Raw genomic sequence first — 17,528 nt, 5'->3', positions numbered from 1 at the left:
AAAAATACTCTAAATAAAATACAGTATATTTACCTGTCTAGTCAATAACCCCAGTATAAAGGGCATTGCTAATCATGTTAATTATTTAAAAAAAATAATAATCAGTAAAAACAGTTATGGTTTTTTGGAACATGCTGGATAGAAATGAGTTCACCAACACATTGTTACCTCTCTGTTTTCTCCCTGATGAGTATTTGGAAGCTTCTGTACTGTTCATGAACTATTTACCAAAAGTTCTGCAGTTCCAGTGTGAGTGTCAGCCTTAAATCCACCAGAATGAGCATGAGAGGGTTTTTTTATAGCGTAACACAAAATGTTTTTTTGTTTTGTTTGTTTTTTTTTTTTTTACATTTTTAAAATATTATATTTTTAAAAGACATTTAAATGTCACAGATACTGCCCATCCCTGCATGCATCAAAGTCGAATTGACAGCCAAGTGTCCAAACCTCTCATCTGATCTCATCTGCAGGGATGAATATTGTGTCTCAGCTTTGGGGACTAGGCTATATTGCATCAGGTCCTGGAAGCACTATGTCCTTGGAGTGAAAATGAGGTAGAAAAAAATATGGGACTAACTTTCTGAATGTGAGAGGTAAGGCTGCTATGGAAAAAAAAAACCTTCAAAAAGGAAATCACATTTTTACAAGCTGCCAGCTGCATTTGGGAGCAGACCATTTAAGCTGCTGCAATAATTCATAGGAATTTTAGAGCTGGAATTTAACTCGAATGTGTCACACTTTAGCAGAGGAGCAGTCTTAGCAGTTATACAGCCTAACTGCATACGTCCAGCACAGTTTGGTGACATCCCTGCTCAAACACAGCTGATCCAAAGTGTTTAGTTCAGCAGGTTTAATAGGTGCTGAATCAGACAAATTACAAAACTGTGCTGGACTCGCAGCCATTCATGTTCTACGTACAGAGGTAACACAAAGCTGATCTTATAATAACTCTGGTGCCTGGGACAAGCAGATTTCATGCCCTGTTAGTTTTTAATTTGTAGTTGCCCACCAGTTGAATATGAATACCTTTATTTTCATTGTACAAGTGCAGTTAGGTCTGCAGTTTTCCGTCAAGCTGTTGCATACATTAAATCAAAAAGATTTTAGAAAAACATATGAAATTATATAAATATATATATATATATATATATATATATATATATATATATATATATATATATATATATAGCACAAATGTGACAGTAGTAGTGCAAATACATTTTGAGCAATGCACAATGACATCAGGATGACGTAGTGCAAATGATATAGTCACTGAGTGTGCACTGAGGGTTTAAAAACATTAAGGACCCTACATCTTACTGAATTTTGCCAAACAAAAGATTTCATCATTCACATAACGTACAGCACACCTCCATTCTGCAACTACTGCATAGTACAAACTACTTGTTTCAAATCCCACTGCCTGCTGCACTACACACATCGGCTGAGATTATGATTAGTCCACACATATAGTAATAATTACAAGTTATGTGTTCTTAACTTTATGCAAATTACTAACAACATGGTAAAGTGTTCAATCCAAATGATCCGGGTCCTATCATTTGGACTAATCAGAAATAAATTGGAGTAATTGAAACTATTTTATTTAGCTATAATTTGTTATATAAAAAATGGTTAGAAATACCCAGAGTCTTATTATTCGCTACAGTATTAAAATACATTCAAATCAAAATTACAAGGTGGCATGGATAAATTACACTTGAACCTTCTTTTTTTTTGGAATTTGGATGAGAGTGTGGGATTGTGATTGATTAGGAGGAGACTCGGTAGTGTGTAATTACGGTAGTGTGTGTGTGTGTGTGTGTGTGTGTGTGTGTGTGTGTGTGTGTGTGTGTGTGTGTGAGAGAGAGACAGAGAGAGAGAGAGAGTGATTGAGTGTGTGTGTGTGTGTGTGTGTGAGAGAGAGAGAGAGAGAGAGAGAGAGAGAAGGGTGGTGTTATACTACAGTATATACGGCAGCTGACTCGCAGTGCTGTGTGTTTGTTTTATTCAGCACTGGCTGTCATGCAGGTGGAATTTGCGTTTCGGCTTTTGCCACAGTGATGGAGCAAAACTGAGCAACTGAGTTCATCAGATTCGGAGGATTAGTGATTTCAGATCAGATTCCAGACAGAACAAATTCTCCACTCGCTATTAATCCGATGTTATGGAGCTGTCATAGTGGCATATGGTACTAAACTGGAAAGGGTCTTGCTGCTGCGCACCTGAGGATGGACAGTATTTTGGAAAAATAAACAGAACAGTATTTTTTTAAGAAGCTCAGTATATATTTTTTTCCCATGTCACTGCGTCAATCATACCTTTTTTTCTGTGAATAGCGCAAAGATTTGTATAGCTTGATGACTTGATGATTCTCATTCATTCATGTATTGTGTAGCTGTGTAAAGCAGAACTGAATGGGCAGTGAGAATGCTCTCTGTAGCTGAGTGCACGGTTTAAACCAGCCTGCCAGCTCGACACGACAGCACCAACTGAGAAATCGCAGTGAAAGCAGCTGTTTTTTTGTATACACCACATCATGGAAGAAGTTAGTGGCAGTGAATGTGTGCCCGATCTGAAAGAGTTGGAGGTGAAGGTGGGGAGGAAGACGCCGGAGGGTTTGCTCAGGTGGATGCGGCAGGACGCAGCGCAACGCGGCGAGCAGAGCAAAGTCATCCGGCAGGAGAGCGCACACAGCGCCGAGCATGCACTGGATGAGAAGATCAGGAAGCTCAAAGTCGAGATGGTAAGACTACTATCTGGTCGTGCTTAGGCTCATATGTGACTACAGGGTGAGTGACAGCTTGTTACAGCCCATCTTGCTTTGCGTCCTCATGCGTAAAGACGCGTTTGCACGCTTGATAATATAATATGCAGTAAACTGACTGTCCTGGTTACAAAGTAAAAACAATAGAAAGCATCACAGAAATTCTAATGGTTTCCACTACAAATACCATTACAAACCATCAGCTAACCATTAACACCATTACCATTACCAATAATGGTGCTTAATGGTATCCATTAGACATAACATGCCACCAAGAGAAGGCAACAAATTACCAGTAGAGACCACAGTGACCATTACAGTTTCCATTAAAACCAATTTAATATAACCATTAAAACCACTACAAATATTATAAGGGTTAATATTGTTTTTTTTTTTTTTTTCAGCAGGGTGGGTCCATAAAAAACAGGCATACTTGCTATCCAAAAGTTTTTTCAACATGAAACGTTATGTGCTTGGCTCATTTTCTTTACTGAACATTAAACAGGACAGATTTACGTTTGGTTCATCACTATGCATATACTTATACTTATACTACAGATTACAAAAATTGGTGAAATATCAGCTGACACCAACTGTTTTTCACAACAAAAAATAAAGAAAACAAATAAGTGAATTCACTCTATCTCACATTACCTCCATGTGCTATTTCATTCATATCTGCTGGCAGGAACATACCCAAACATGAGAAATGGTTTACTGTTCTCTGAAAACTTAGATGTAATCAACGTTGGTCATTTCAAACATTATTTTTGTCTCAGTTCCCAGTATGACCCATTAACACTAGATCCATTGTTATGCAGCAACCAGAACGCAAGGATTAAAAGTGCACTGTGTTGTTATTCAGATCTTGTCACCAACCCTATACTCTATTCATCAGTGGAAAAAGACCACTATAAAACCACCGCTGGCTGGATGTGTGGATGGCAGATCACTCTCAGTCGTGTGTGTGGCAATGGTACAAGTCCAAGCACCAAAGGAGACACAGGAGTCCAAGTGGAATCCCAGGCAACAAAGACTGTCTGGCAGGGTAGTGGGGATAGGGGGCAATAACCTGTCAGGGGGCCCAGAATTTCTACTAGCACCCTTGGCTTGGGGCAGACTAGCAAGCATTAGAAAAGTGTTCTTGTTGAGTATGCACATTGGAACACAGCCTCCATGTGCTGTTGAATCAGCACAGGGACTCAAGGTTGCCATGCAACAACAGATCTTTAAGAACTGCTTGTGTTGTGATGCTTCTCTGCCACAGTGTGTGTGTGTTATACTTTGCTACCCTGAGTATAGAATTACTAGTCAGGAATCACTCATAGTATTGGCACCTGATTTTTTTTTTTTTTACAGCTCTGCTCTGACACATCTCATTCTCACTTATACTCAGTGGAACATATGTCCCTGCACTCAAGCTGTCTGTTGTCTGAGTCTGTTGTAGTTGAAATCCAAAGAGTTGTCAATGGAAGTGAATGAGAATAAATTAGAGAGAGAGTCAAAACATTATATGTATGAAAATACATTTTTGGTGCACTGTTGAGAACAAGAACACAATGATTAATTATTGTTAGCATATGAGCTAATAGGCCATGAAAGCCACACTAATGGATGGGTAAAATATCCTTTTGGTCCTGAATAAAAATTATTAAGATGAACAAGGACACTACATGTGACTACCATAAAGAGGAAAAAACACCACCATAATCTTTGAGGGTTTGACCACAGTATAAATTAAAGGTTGGGTTACAGTTTCCTAAAACCCGTGTAAGCAGCCTGTAATGTTCTTGGACAAAGTCTAAGGTGAGATGAGATTAGCCTATGCCAGAGTGATAGAAAAAAGGAAGGTTGGAGAAAAGGAACTGCTCTTTATTCAGATCATGGCACCTCATTTTTGAAACATGGTGGCATGAACATTTAGGCTGTGACTGAACAAAGGATTGAGCATGAACTGTATTTAGCAAAATGGCATGAAACATTAACAAATAGAGTGATGAAACAGAAATATCACCAATCATAGCTCATTTCTATACAAGCAGTCAGATGTTTTCTGTTTTCTTGTCAAGTGTAAAAATCACTTAAGTTGGGCTATATGAGCCTGATATGTAGACCAGCACTCACGCCAATGTAACAATGTTCTAAACAGGTTACAAAGCTGTAGGTATTACACTTGACGTACATATATTCATCCTTATAGTACTACTTTGGAAATAGGAAAACTGGCAATGTATAATTGCCATATAATCAAACCGGATTCAGAACCTTAAGCAACCTGTTTGTGTAAAATTGGTTTAAAAGTGAATAGTACGGCATGGGAATAATGCCAACCAGACATAATCTGGACATTTTAAATCTGTAGATACATGCATCCCATTTGGAAAAGAAGAGAATGTTTCAATTATAGACTACTATTTTCCAATAACTAATCAAATGCACATGATCCATCACATTCTTCTCAAATTCCACAGGCAAATGACTGAAATAATTCAGAGCCATTAAGAAAATAAGACCTAGATGTTACCATAAGTCTCTTGATTGAGTGGGAAAGATGTCGGGAGTCAGTGGAAAGCCATTATAAGTATTGCTTCTGTCAGCCTTATTTCCGATTAGTCTGGACATCAGTATTGATTAGGCTTGAGGATAAGGAGAATCCTGTGGCTCCAGCTAGGTTGTTGTATTGAACAACAAGTAATTCTGTGGTTTTAGACCAGTGGTTCTCAATCCTAATCTTGAGGAACATAGGCTCTGCAAATTGTGGTGTTTTCCCTGTTTGGTCTTGACTCAGCTCATGAACAGCTTGATAATTAGCTGACAACTTGTATTTCAACAGTACTATTCCTCCTCTTTGTATTCTCACCTCCTCTGATGCAGTTTCTCACCTCCCACTTATTAGCCTTGAGCTGTTGAAATGAAAAAAGTGCTGAACATAGCTGGAAATGGGAACTACAGTTTAATTCATGGGCAAAAAGGTAAGATAAGATATGTAGGCCATTACATATTTTATATTCATGTTAAAATACAGATATTTATTATTATTATTGTTATTGTTATTTCATTCAGCTAAATGAATAATTACAGTTTGGATACAGGATAAAATGGGCATTCCCCTAGAAATTCACAGTGCAATAATGTGGAATTTGACAAAAAGCTATAGAAACAGATGTGTATTGTCTTCCAGATGCAGGACATAATCGACTTGCACACTTTCAAAGGAATGTAACTCTGTTCATATTTTTTTACTGCACAACAAATTTTGTTTCTGCTGCATGCTACATCATATGTGGTATGACGTGATACATGCATAAAGTTTAAAAACAGGGTCATAAAAATTTAAAAACAAAGAACTTTCAACATGAAAGAGACAGATGGTTGTTGACCTGACCAAATCAGGAAAATTATATTTATATATATATATATGTGTATATATATATATATATATATATATATATATATATATATATATATATATATATATATATGTAGTTAAAAACACCATTAAGCACAATTCAACTACAACAACAACAACAAAAAAAATCTCTGAAATAATTGGAAATTTGCCTGGAATTGAGCACAGGATTCGAGGACCCATGAGCACACAGTCCCCGAGCACAGTGAGGAGGATGGTGAAAGAGGGAAAAAGCACTTTATAGTATTGTATTTAAACTTTATATAAATTTTAATTGTATTTAAAATTCTGATTTTTTTAATGAACTGAACTTTGAAATTAACTTTTTAAATGCTGTTTGCAAGTGTTGCAAGAAAGAAGCCCGTGCTGAGAGCTTCTCCCAAAATGTAGCATCTGAACTTGATCAAGCATCATTAAAACTACCAGTGGCATCATGTGTTGTGATCAGGTGAACTTTTTGGACACACTGCCAGAATGTTTGGTGACAAAAGTAAACTGCATACATGGAAGAGTAACTAATATCCACTGTAAAATATGCCGGTGGATCAGTAATGCTGTGGAGCGGTTTTGTGGCTGGTGGTTGTGAAGATTGATGGCATCATAAATATACCAGGATACATCAGTCCAAAATGTGTTTGCCTCTGCCAGGGGTTTCAGACTAGGCCAAAGATGGCACTTTTAAAAAGAAAGATGAGCCAAGCACACACAGAAATGGTTAAAGAAACCCAACATTTTTGCAATGACCATCTCAGCCTCCAGATTTGATTTGAGAAGGGAAGTCCACATGTGCAAACCTAAGAATATAAAGTAGCCTAAAAATATTATGCATGGAGGAGTGATTATGCATGGACCGACAACCATCTACAAGAGTTTCCAATCTTTTTAGACATCACAGGAAGAGACTGTGCTGTTAATCTCTCGTCATTTGTATTTAGACACTACAATGCCTGGGATGCCATATGGAAATATTTTCTCTTCTGAACAGATAATCTATTATTAGTGATTATTATGTGAGAATTTTGACAAATATATGAATTACCGTCCACACTGGTAAGGACTGTGGAGAAAATCCACTTGCAGAGTACCTTTTTTGGACAGCGTATTTACTCACTCAGTGTCAGCAGTGATTTATATTTGATCAATCTTCTTCCTCCCAAAGGGGAGCTTGATCACAATTGATGGGAGATTATCTCCATAGAGATGTTATTAGTCCTAAGCTGTGGCGAGCTAGCTGTCAGTGACTCAGCCCTCATGCTGTGTGGTTATGACACCCGGCTCTGCTGCAGTGGGTGACCGCAGTGTGTTCACCTCCTGTCTGCCTGGGTAGGCAGAAAAACAGAGAGGCAAAACCAAAGGTTAGGATAGAAGTAGCCTAGTGAAGCTGCGTGCAAACAAATTTGATCCTATTAGATGTGACGAATGTGATGTTAGTGTCTGCTTTTACTCAGAACAAGTAGATGTAGTGAGGTGGTACTGTTTACATTTCATTGCTTAACAAAGGAGATAAAACCTACAACTCCTCTGGATAATTTAGTTACCACAAGGACATTGTTTTGAACACCTGTGCACTGTGTGACGCACATGATAGCAAGTCCTCCGTAAGTGCAAGTGTTGCATAAACTCATTTTCTCTGCTCACTCCCACTCTCCTCTTCCTTTTCTCTCTCTCTCTCTCTGCTGCACAGATGGAAAACACAGGGGATGGTGTGCTGACAGATGGAAGCAATGACTCTAGCTAGATAGGGGCAATGAGAAGTGCTAAGTAATTGCATGGAGGACAGAGAGGCACTGAAGGACAGCATGAGCAATGTAGTGCAATTTCAGTGAAAGAGATCCTGTCTTTCATAATTAAATATGTCTTTATGTCTGTATGCAGCAGCAGATGTTGAGAAACACAGTGTATGTGGAGGGATGCAGCATTTGCTGTCTAGTCATGCAGTCTGATGACTGCAGTTTGACATTGGGCTGCCTGTGACGTCAACACAGGCTGAGGCTGTGTTTGCATATAGTCTGTAATATTTGGACAAAATGGTATTTGATTCTTTACTTTGATCTGCTTCCTCACATACTTTCTGACCAGGAAACTCTACATATAACACAAAATCTATATAGATTTTAAAGCTAATGATGAATAGAGACATCAGTTACCCACAAAACAAATTGGTCTGTGGTGTGATACTTAACAGAGCAGAACGCCCCAGCAGGGAAAATGAGAATTCCAGGGATTAGAGCAGGATCCATAATGGAAAAATGGGAACTGTCTGGCTGTGAAAGTGAAGATCCTTCACCCCCTGCCTGCTTCAGACATAACGCTATGTTGTCTCAGATGACAGAGACTGAAAAGGGGCTGCAAAGGATGATGGACTAATACCCTTAGACTAGGACTAATACCCATATTTATTTTACATTCTGATAACATGTACTGTGTATACAATCATTTATATCCCTCCAGTGTTGAACCACAAGTAGGGAGGATTTCAGGGCTTCATGGCTTAGACAGAATATTCCTAGACATTACTCATGTATGTAGTTTAACACACGTGGGTTTACAATACGCATTGCAGGCAGGGAGAGTTGGGGAAGGGGAACTTAACCACATCAGTGCTGAGCCAGGAAGAAAAGTGAATTTATGAGCAGCTTGATTTGCCTCAGACTGAGGCGTAGAGCCAAACTGATCCAAGCCCAAACCCTCAGAGAAGAATCCAGCCATCAGAGCCTACTTCATACACCACCACTTCTACTGCCATTTCTCTTTCTTTCTCTCTCTCTGTCTTTGGTTGTCTCTTGCTTTGTGCTCATCTCATTACCTTTATTCATTTGGCCAATGCTTTTATGGAATGTGAAAAAATAAGGGCTTCGCTCAAGGACTCAACAGTGACTCTCTTAGGATTTGAGTTACTACTTCCTGTCTGCTTTTCTCTACCTAGTTTTCACCTCTACTTGCAAAATGCCATGTTCCCCAGGCTTACTTTGTGTGTATACACAAACTCAAGCACAAACTAAAGTATCATGAGGAATAAAATCATCATCTAATTCCCTTCAGAAACTGGTTTTCTGTTTTGCACATTACCAGTACAGGATTTCCTAATTCATTCCCTGATTAAACCAGACTTTTAGCTGTAAAGCTTCCTCTTTATTAAGTGACCTTTTACTGTCGTGAGGATTTTAGGACAGCATACATCTGTCAGTAGGTATTTTGAAAATGTAAAGCATATTATGAGTTAACTCAAGCAATGAAGGCCATTAAATTCAAAATGCTAAGTGGTAAGTATATTCAGTGGTGGTTTGGGAATCGAGTTTCACAGTCTATGAATCTGAGGTACTGGACTCCCTTCATGTCCCCCTTTCTTTTTGCAGTTTCCTTCTATTTTCTGCAAAATACCATTTCTTTGGGCTCTCTCTCTCTAACACACGCACAGACACTCACACACACACACAAGGAGTCAATTTTCTATCTTCTTTCTATCTAATGCTATACCTACATCCACCTCTAACCATAATAATAACCTTAGTAACCAGAAGGAAATATTTGTCTCTTGTAGTTTTTCAAATAAATGCTTTAAAACACTGTATTATTGTGAGGGCATTTGATACTATCTTATCATTATGAGGACATTTGGTTCTTTTGGCCATACATACGGCTTAATATGTGTACACACACACACAAACACTTTTCTTTATTTTTTTGGTGGGCCCCTCTCTGTTTCTTTTGTATTGTAATTAGTAAGGCTGATGTCAGCAGTAAATAATGCAGTTACAAACTGTTTAAGGCTAGGTTTTCTGCTTCATCTGTGTCTCCAGGGTCTTTCCTATCTCTACTGATTTATTTTTGGCTTTTTTTAACTAGCCAACATCAGACTACAGCTCTGAGTTTCACTGTTCACTTAGTACATTTACAAAACACATATAATGCTACAACAGGACATGGAAACAGATGCTGCTACACATAAAGGTATGTATTTCATACTTCATTGTGTTTTTGTCTATATTTCTAGCTGCCTGTTAAAGTAAAATGTAGGATATTTGGCTGAGAATACAGTTCAGAGATTATAGATGAGCTAAAACAGCCTGGAGATCAGTGAGGAGCTGCCGAAGTCCACTAGGTTTTAGGGAAAACATGAATCACAAAAGGGATGCTAAGTATTCTCCTTTTAGACTGAGCTATTTATATTACATAAGCTTATGTTGAGTGCCGCTGAAAGGCAGCGCAGATAACATTACATCAGAAATCATCTTTAAAGTTGCTGGATGTAGGATGTGGACATTTAGGGGTTAGAAGGCCTCTCAGATAGAAAAATACTATTAGAAGCTACTTTTAAAAGTCATTCTGCTCAGCTGCGTGGATTAATCTGTGAGTGGCAAGTCAATACATATTCGAGTACTATACAAGGTCATGTGCCAAACTGCATACTATGGGCTATGCAGTATTTCTAAATAGTATGCAGTTAGAATTGTAACCCAAATATTACAGACGTCAGGTGTATGTCTTTGTCTCTTCAGCAATATTTTAGAAGTGCTGTGAGAATAACAACTTTATTGTGCACACCAACACAGCTGTTACATTTAAACTCTCTCAACTTCAACAACAGTTTGTTTGTAGCTAGCATTAGACGACTAGCTCCGTCTGCTCACTGTATGAGCTGTATTCTGGTCAGTTAGTGACCTGTTTGTGCATTGTCACACTGATCTCCGACACACAGTATACCCAAAACATTACATTCGACACAAATCTGCCAAATATGTGTACAATACTCTAGCGCTAAACAAGTCTAACATCCCCCCTTCTGTCTCAGTCTCTAAAACTAGACAAAAACACGAAGCAAAACACACACACACACACACACACACACACACACACTGCTTCGATCCGTGTTAAGGAAATCACTGCAGCGACTGGAAACTTCAGAGTAATGGAGAACGCATCAGTAATGGAGAACGCAGGATTCAAAAACACATTTAGGGCTACAGAGAGCTACATGACTGACATGTGACAACACAACTAGCTAACAGCAGAATGGGAAAAGCCCCACACTTCAGACACACCTCCCTTGTGAGCACACCTGTAAAAGCTAGCCACTTTTTATATATATATATATATATATATATATATATATATATATATATATATATATACATGCTTCATAATATATATATATATATATACATATATATATATATATATATACATGCTGCCAATTGTGATGGGATCACACAAACAGTGTGTCATTCAATTATTATACAATATATGGCTAAAAGCTGACCGTCACACACATATGTGGTTCTTCCCCAAACTGTTGCCACAAAGTTGGAAGCATAAAATTTTCTAGAATGTCTTTCTACGTTGTAGCGTTACAATTTCCCTTCACTGGAACTAAGCAGCCCAAACACGTTCCAGTATGGCAATGCCCCTGTGCACAAAGTGAGGTCCATGAAGACTTAGTTTTCCAAGGATAGAGTGGAAGAGTGGTGTGCACAGAGCCCTGACCTCAACCCAGCTGCACACTGAATGAACACAAATCTCCACAGCCATATTCCAAACTCTAGTGAAAAGCCTTCCCAGAAGAGTGGAGGTTATTATAACAGCAAAAGGAGAGACTAAATCTGGAATAGGATGTTCAAAAAGCACATATGGGTATGATGGTCAGGTGTCTAGAAATTTTTGCATGTATAGTGTACTTTGATAATGTTGAATATTTTAATCATTTGAAAATGGAAACCTTAGGGCTATATTCAGGCATTGCTTATCTTTCCTTTATCGAAAGTATTGCATTGTATGGAATTAGAATTTTGTGTATCGTTACACCCCTACATTCCAGATCTACATGCGACTTTATTCACCATAAAGATTGTAGAAATGATTTTTCTTAAATGTGTTGACAGATGAAACATGAGTGGAGATCATTACATGGGTTTACAAATGTTCGGAAGAGCAATCAATAATCTCCCTTCATCTCTTAATTGATTTGGCCTCAAGGGCTTACATGAGTGGCTCAGTGTGAAATAAATGCTTTTATGGATATAGCACTATATATTTATGTGTCTTCAAAGCTCTCCAACCATTTAAGAGCTGCCTAAAAAATACAGATTGGTTTCTTACTGAAATGCTTCATAATATATTCATAAGACATACTTCGGGCCCTTAATTTTTTAAATTCCACACCTAATGTGGTTTTATCACTATATTTTAGAAACTGCCATTAGCAGTGTATTATAAAGCATACTATTCTTATGTTTACTATTTATTTATTTAAGAAAGTTGTCCAGTGCTGTAAGAGGTTCACTACAGAGAATTGATGTTGTCAGAGGGATCCATAAATTTCAAAAGCACTTACGATAATGGCCTTCTAGCCTTTGTCAGCGTAACAGCTCGACTGTAGAACTCACAGAAGGATTACGCATCGCTAATCTCAGTATACCAACTGGTGCAATCTCTCTCATTTAAAAAGATTTAGAACAGTAGATTTCCTTTTATATGTAAGGAATAAAACATGACAGGGCACGTTGTTAGAAGAATCAATTACAGGGTGGTGTGATTGTGGCCCAAAATGATAGATTTTCTGTCTTAAAGTGTTTTATTCCTCTTACACAAATTTATTAATGAATAAGACATAATTAACTGTTTATACTTACATTTAATGTGGAACATCTGAGAGACAAGGTAGTTCCTGCTCTCACTTACATTATAACAGCTATAAACACTTGTCCACTAACTGGCCTCTTTTTTATCTTGCTTGAGTTTAATCAGACAAAAAAAAAATGCAGCTTGTCATGTTACTGAATAACTGCAAAATGGAAAGCCCTCTATCCTGAAGACTTCACTGTTGTAGAAAACTTACTGACTGTTACAGAGCACTGGCACTGGAGACTCCTTCTATAAATGTTAAATAAGCACCTCCTTACAGAAAGCTTCATCATATCAACGATTATATGGTTTTCTTTGTTACATACCAACATATTTTTACCCTGTGCTGGTATGGCATCCACCATACAAGTCCCTGTACATTAGCTGTTACTATATAAATGCCCACAATTCAAAGAACGCATTAATATAAACTTGCGATTTGAATCACAGACTGTACTACTGTCAGATCTGTTAGCTCTGAACCTGCTGACCAATCAGATTTGAGAATTTAAGATTAGGCAGCATACCCCTGAATTATGTGTTGCTTGAGTATCAAACATCATGTCTTATTTTTAAATAGATCTTTTTTTATGTCTCTGGTGATGTTAGGCTCATCTCCGGGCGGTGGATGTGAGAATCCTGCAACAACTCGTGGCACTGCATGAAGGCATTGAAGCAGCAAAGTGGCTTATGGAAGAGCGTGGCATGCTCACCAGCCACTGCAGCAGCCTGACGGGCAGTCAGTACAGTCTGGGAGGCAGCTGGAGCAGCCTACATGAGCCCCACGACAAGCTGGACAACATCTCCATCGGCAGCTATCTGGACACGCTGGCTGATGATCTGGATGAATACTGCACCTCCAGCGGGGCTGAGTCTGTGCTCTGCACCGCACCTTTGTGCACAGATAACTCCAAATCCTCACAGGTGAAACCCAATGGCCCTAAAGAGGATGTGAAACCTTCCAACCATGATGTGAGACCTTCCAACCATGACTCTAACCATGAAGAAGCTAGTAAGAGTAATGCAGCTAATACTGGAGTCCTGGATAGTGCAGTTAAGCAAGACAAAGACTCCCCCAAGGCTCTTGCAGTTGAGAAGCTGGCGAAGACCCTGAGCCCTAAGGGTAAGATTTACAAGAATGGCAAGGTGGAGCTGGAAAGCTGCAAAATGAGTGGCAAAGTGCACTTGGAGTACGATGCACACTGGCGCTGGGTGCAGTCACAGGATGATGTGACATTTTTGTGAAGGTTTAAAAGATGCAACCAAAGTTGCTGGTTATATTTTGGACTTCAGAGCCTTATTGGACAGATTGATTTTACTCTGGGATTGGTTCATAAGAACATCCTCACACACTTTTGACTGACTGTCGAGCTTAAATGAATTCAGATCTAGAGATATGATGTCAAAGATCAAATGAATTCAGATCTAGAGATATGATGTCAAAGATCCCAAGGGGCCAAAGCTTAGAAAGCATGAACTTTATATTTGTCTTTCCATTCATTTATCTGTACAGATGTTTATCTATTAAAACTATTTTGCTCAGTGATTCCCAGCCCTGGTGCTAGAGTAACTTGCCCTGCACAATTTAGTGCTTTACGTCTTCTAACACTCCCACATTGACTCAGGAAGGGCCTGTTAATTATCTGATTAGTAGGAGGAGTGTTATGGCGGGAAAACTAGCGAAATGGAGGCAAGGAAAACACCGGGACTAGAGCTGGGAATTGCTGGTGCAGTATTTTTTATGTGACTGTGGAATCTGGTTTATCAGTTATTTCTCCAGTTCCTTTAAATATTTCTTTGCAGAGATGTGGTTGATAATCTCAAGCATTTTCTGTGTATCAGTGTTAATTATTAGATTTTCCTTTTCTTTAACTGTGCAAGTTGACCAATACAAAATCTGACATTTATTTTAAAGTGCTTTAGTTAAAATAGCCAATGATCACTTTAAGAAAATAATAAATTCTTATTTTCATGTAAACTCTGAAGGAGCCAAAAGACTGAGATATGAATAGTGGGTAAGCTGACATTTATTAAATATTTTAGAGAGGACCAAAATTTTTAGCTATAAAAACACATCATAGTGATATTTTTCTATTTATTCTAAAGTTGAAAGTTCCATAAATATAGTATAATCTGTACAATGTGTCACTGTTTTTCAGTTGATATCACATTTGCAGTATAAAATTAATGCACATTAATGATTGTTGCAACAGCACACTGTGGCAGACCCATGCTCAGACTATCAGGTTCAAGGTTGGAATATGCAAACAGAAAAGACAATGAAATCGAATTATTTTAGTGATAACTGTTTAATAATTGAAGTTAGGGACTAAAGGGAACTTTAGGGAACTTACTGTAATCTAACATGGAAGGTCTTTAATATTGTTGTATTGGTAGTTCAGAATTGACTCATATGTAAAGACAGCAACAAAAAGTCAAAGAGCAAATTTTATTTGGATAGCTGTGAGCAATCAGGATGATTTCTGTGTGAACATTAAACACAGAATCTGCACCTAAGTGCAAATGCTTGTGCAATATGATTAAATATATAAAATATATATAGTTAATTTAAATATATATGTAATTAAATAATTCAGATAAATGTGGCCTGTTGTTTTACGCTAGATCATGCAAAAGCATTTTAACCAACTCTTATGCAACCATGTAGTAGTATAGAGGCACATTAATGTAGTGAGATCTTCATGATTGTGAATGCAGGGAACTGAATGCATGAAAATGTGTGGGTTTGTGTATTTGAGAGGTCACACTCTGCTGTGGGGTCTGTATTAAAGAAATAGTAATATTAATAATTAAAAAAACACATGCAGTGAATTAAGTAAATGCAGTTTTTATATTAGTGTTAACCCATATTAGTGCCACTGGATGTGGTTTTGCCTGTTTTACTTATGCAAAGACAACTGCACTGCTGTAACAGTTTTATGTAATGAAGCTATAAATGCTATTTGACATTTGATGTGTTACCTAATAAATGGTGATGTATGATCCAAGTCAGTTACTTAAAGGTAACTTAAAAGTTTGGGGTTGTGAACATGGATTTCTGAAAAGCTGTGAAATTGTGTTCTCTGGTGTATTAAGGACACACGTGGGAGAGTTAATGTTCCCAATGCACTCAGAGCAGCTCTTTTTCTCCCACACACCCACACTGAATGCTAATAATGGCTGTGCTTCTAGGAACTGTTTCCATGACTACTGTTAGTGTGGGATGTGTATGAGTGTGTGTGTGTGTGTGTGTGCATGACTGTTCAGTGACCATCAGCATGCACAAAGACAATTGCACAAGAGGCAGAGAGGCAGAGGATGTGATGACGTAAATAAGTGAAATGTAGAGGGTTGAGTTTTAAGATAGAGAAGGTAAGTAAATGCCAGAAGAAGAAATTATATGAGTTGAACTGAATGAAAGGAGAGTTTTGGTTGCTAATTTCGTGCTAATCCTTCTCACCAGTATATTAGGTTTATTTGGCATCTGACTGGGCTGATAAACACAGTAATTTTGTAAGTGGATCATGTAATCTGACTTTTCTGACCGCTCTTCTCACGCACACACACCTCTACATTCTAATTATGGTTTACGACATTTTGATTGGTTCAGTATCGGGTCAGAGTGATAAGATGGTTGGCAAAAAAGTGTGCCTATAATGTTTTGATCTGATTACTGTGGGCTAGCAACACTGCCATTATGCATGTGATTTGCTGTGGCTGGCTCTGACTGTCTCCCACATATAAACACATGAATCTACTCACAAACTATAAATACGCAAAAAAAAGTCTAAATTTGTAGTAATTTATTGGACTAAATCAGCAGCCTGTCCTGAAATGGTGCAGCCTTCGTTTGCCTTGAATTTTTGCAACTGTTCAACTAATGTGTCTCATAGAGTGGGAAGAGATTATTAAATTTGGTACTGGGCAGTATTTTTATGTTGGAGGAGAGAGACACTACAGGTTGGACATCAGTGGAAAAAAACAGAACAAAGGTGGCTCTTAGAGAGCCCAAAAAAAAAAAAAAAGTACTCATGATAGATGCAGTGAAATGCTATACAATATGCTCATCTAACACCAAGTATTGTACTTTTGGCTACATTTTGCACTTTTTTTTTTTTTTTAAGATCTGCTTAAAAATAATGTAAAGGCATAGTAAGCGCATTTTACACAGTTTATAGCTGACAGTGTGAGTTGTGTCAGTGTAAAGACCCTGTTTAAAAGCTTTCTCAAGGCACACTCAGCACTCTCTTCATCTCAGCAGGATGCAGGTTGCTAATAGGTTCCAAATGAGAGGTATTTAGTAAACGCAGCAACTAATACTTCAAATACTTCCTTTTTTTACCTTCCTCTATCACTCTAATTCCTAACATAATGCCATTCATTTTTATTCCTTTACCATAGTTTTGAGTAAATCTTTCCTTTCTGCTCTGGTTTATTGATTTGTCATTGCCAGTAAAAAAAAATTTGCTCTGCTTTTTCCATGGCTGTTCAGACATGTGTAATATGGACTGTATATATAAATGAGTTATTTCAGGATATTTTTTGGTTAAATCCTTATATATCACTTTGGTTTGTGTAAAAGATTGTCAGGTGTGAACACAAACCCATATTTTTTTTTCAGTTTATAGTTTCCTATTTAAATGAGAAGATAGCATAAGATATGGGTTTATTTTCAGAATGAGAAGCACCATGCTATTGCTTCCCTCAAAAATCTCATTTGGTTTCAGTCTA

General features: G+C 37.8%; 1 protein-coding gene across 1 annotated transcript; it reads left to right on the top strand.

The window, feature by feature from the left end:
* The first annotated feature begins 1,978 nt into the window (after positions 1–1,978).
* lurap1 (leucine rich adaptor protein 1) lies at positions 1,979–15,800 on the top strand. The gene is made up of 2 exons (XM_026928304.3): positions 1,979–2,746; positions 13,407–15,800. The coding sequence occupies exons 1-2, from the start codon at positions 2,540–2,542 to the stop codon at positions 14,040–14,042; spliced, it is 843 nt and encodes a 280-aa protein (XP_026784105.1). The 5' UTR covers positions 1,979–2,539; the 3' UTR covers positions 14,043–15,800.
* Positions 15,801–17,528: the final 1,728 nt, after the last annotated feature.

This window comes from Pangasianodon hypophthalmus, chromosome 2 (genome assembly GCF_027358585.1).
Source record: "Pangasianodon hypophthalmus isolate fPanHyp1 chromosome 2, fPanHyp1.pri, whole genome shotgun sequence".
NCBI lineage: Eukaryota > Metazoa > Chordata > Actinopteri > Siluriformes > Pangasiidae > Pangasianodon > Pangasianodon hypophthalmus.
The sequence above is the reverse complement of the archived record's forward strand: the minus strand, read 5'-3'. Positions and strand labels throughout refer to the sequence as shown.

Excerpts from the sequence above, each read along its gene's own strand:
- lurap1 (XM_026928304.3), top strand. The coding sequence starts at position 2,540 with ATGGAAGAAGTTAGTGGCAGTGAATGTGTGCCCGATCTGAAAGAGTTG. Across the intron at positions 2,747-13,406 it reads GGAAGCTCAAAGTCGAGATG|GCTCATCTCCGGGCGGTGGA; the intron begins GTAAGACTACTA and ends TGGTGATGTTAG.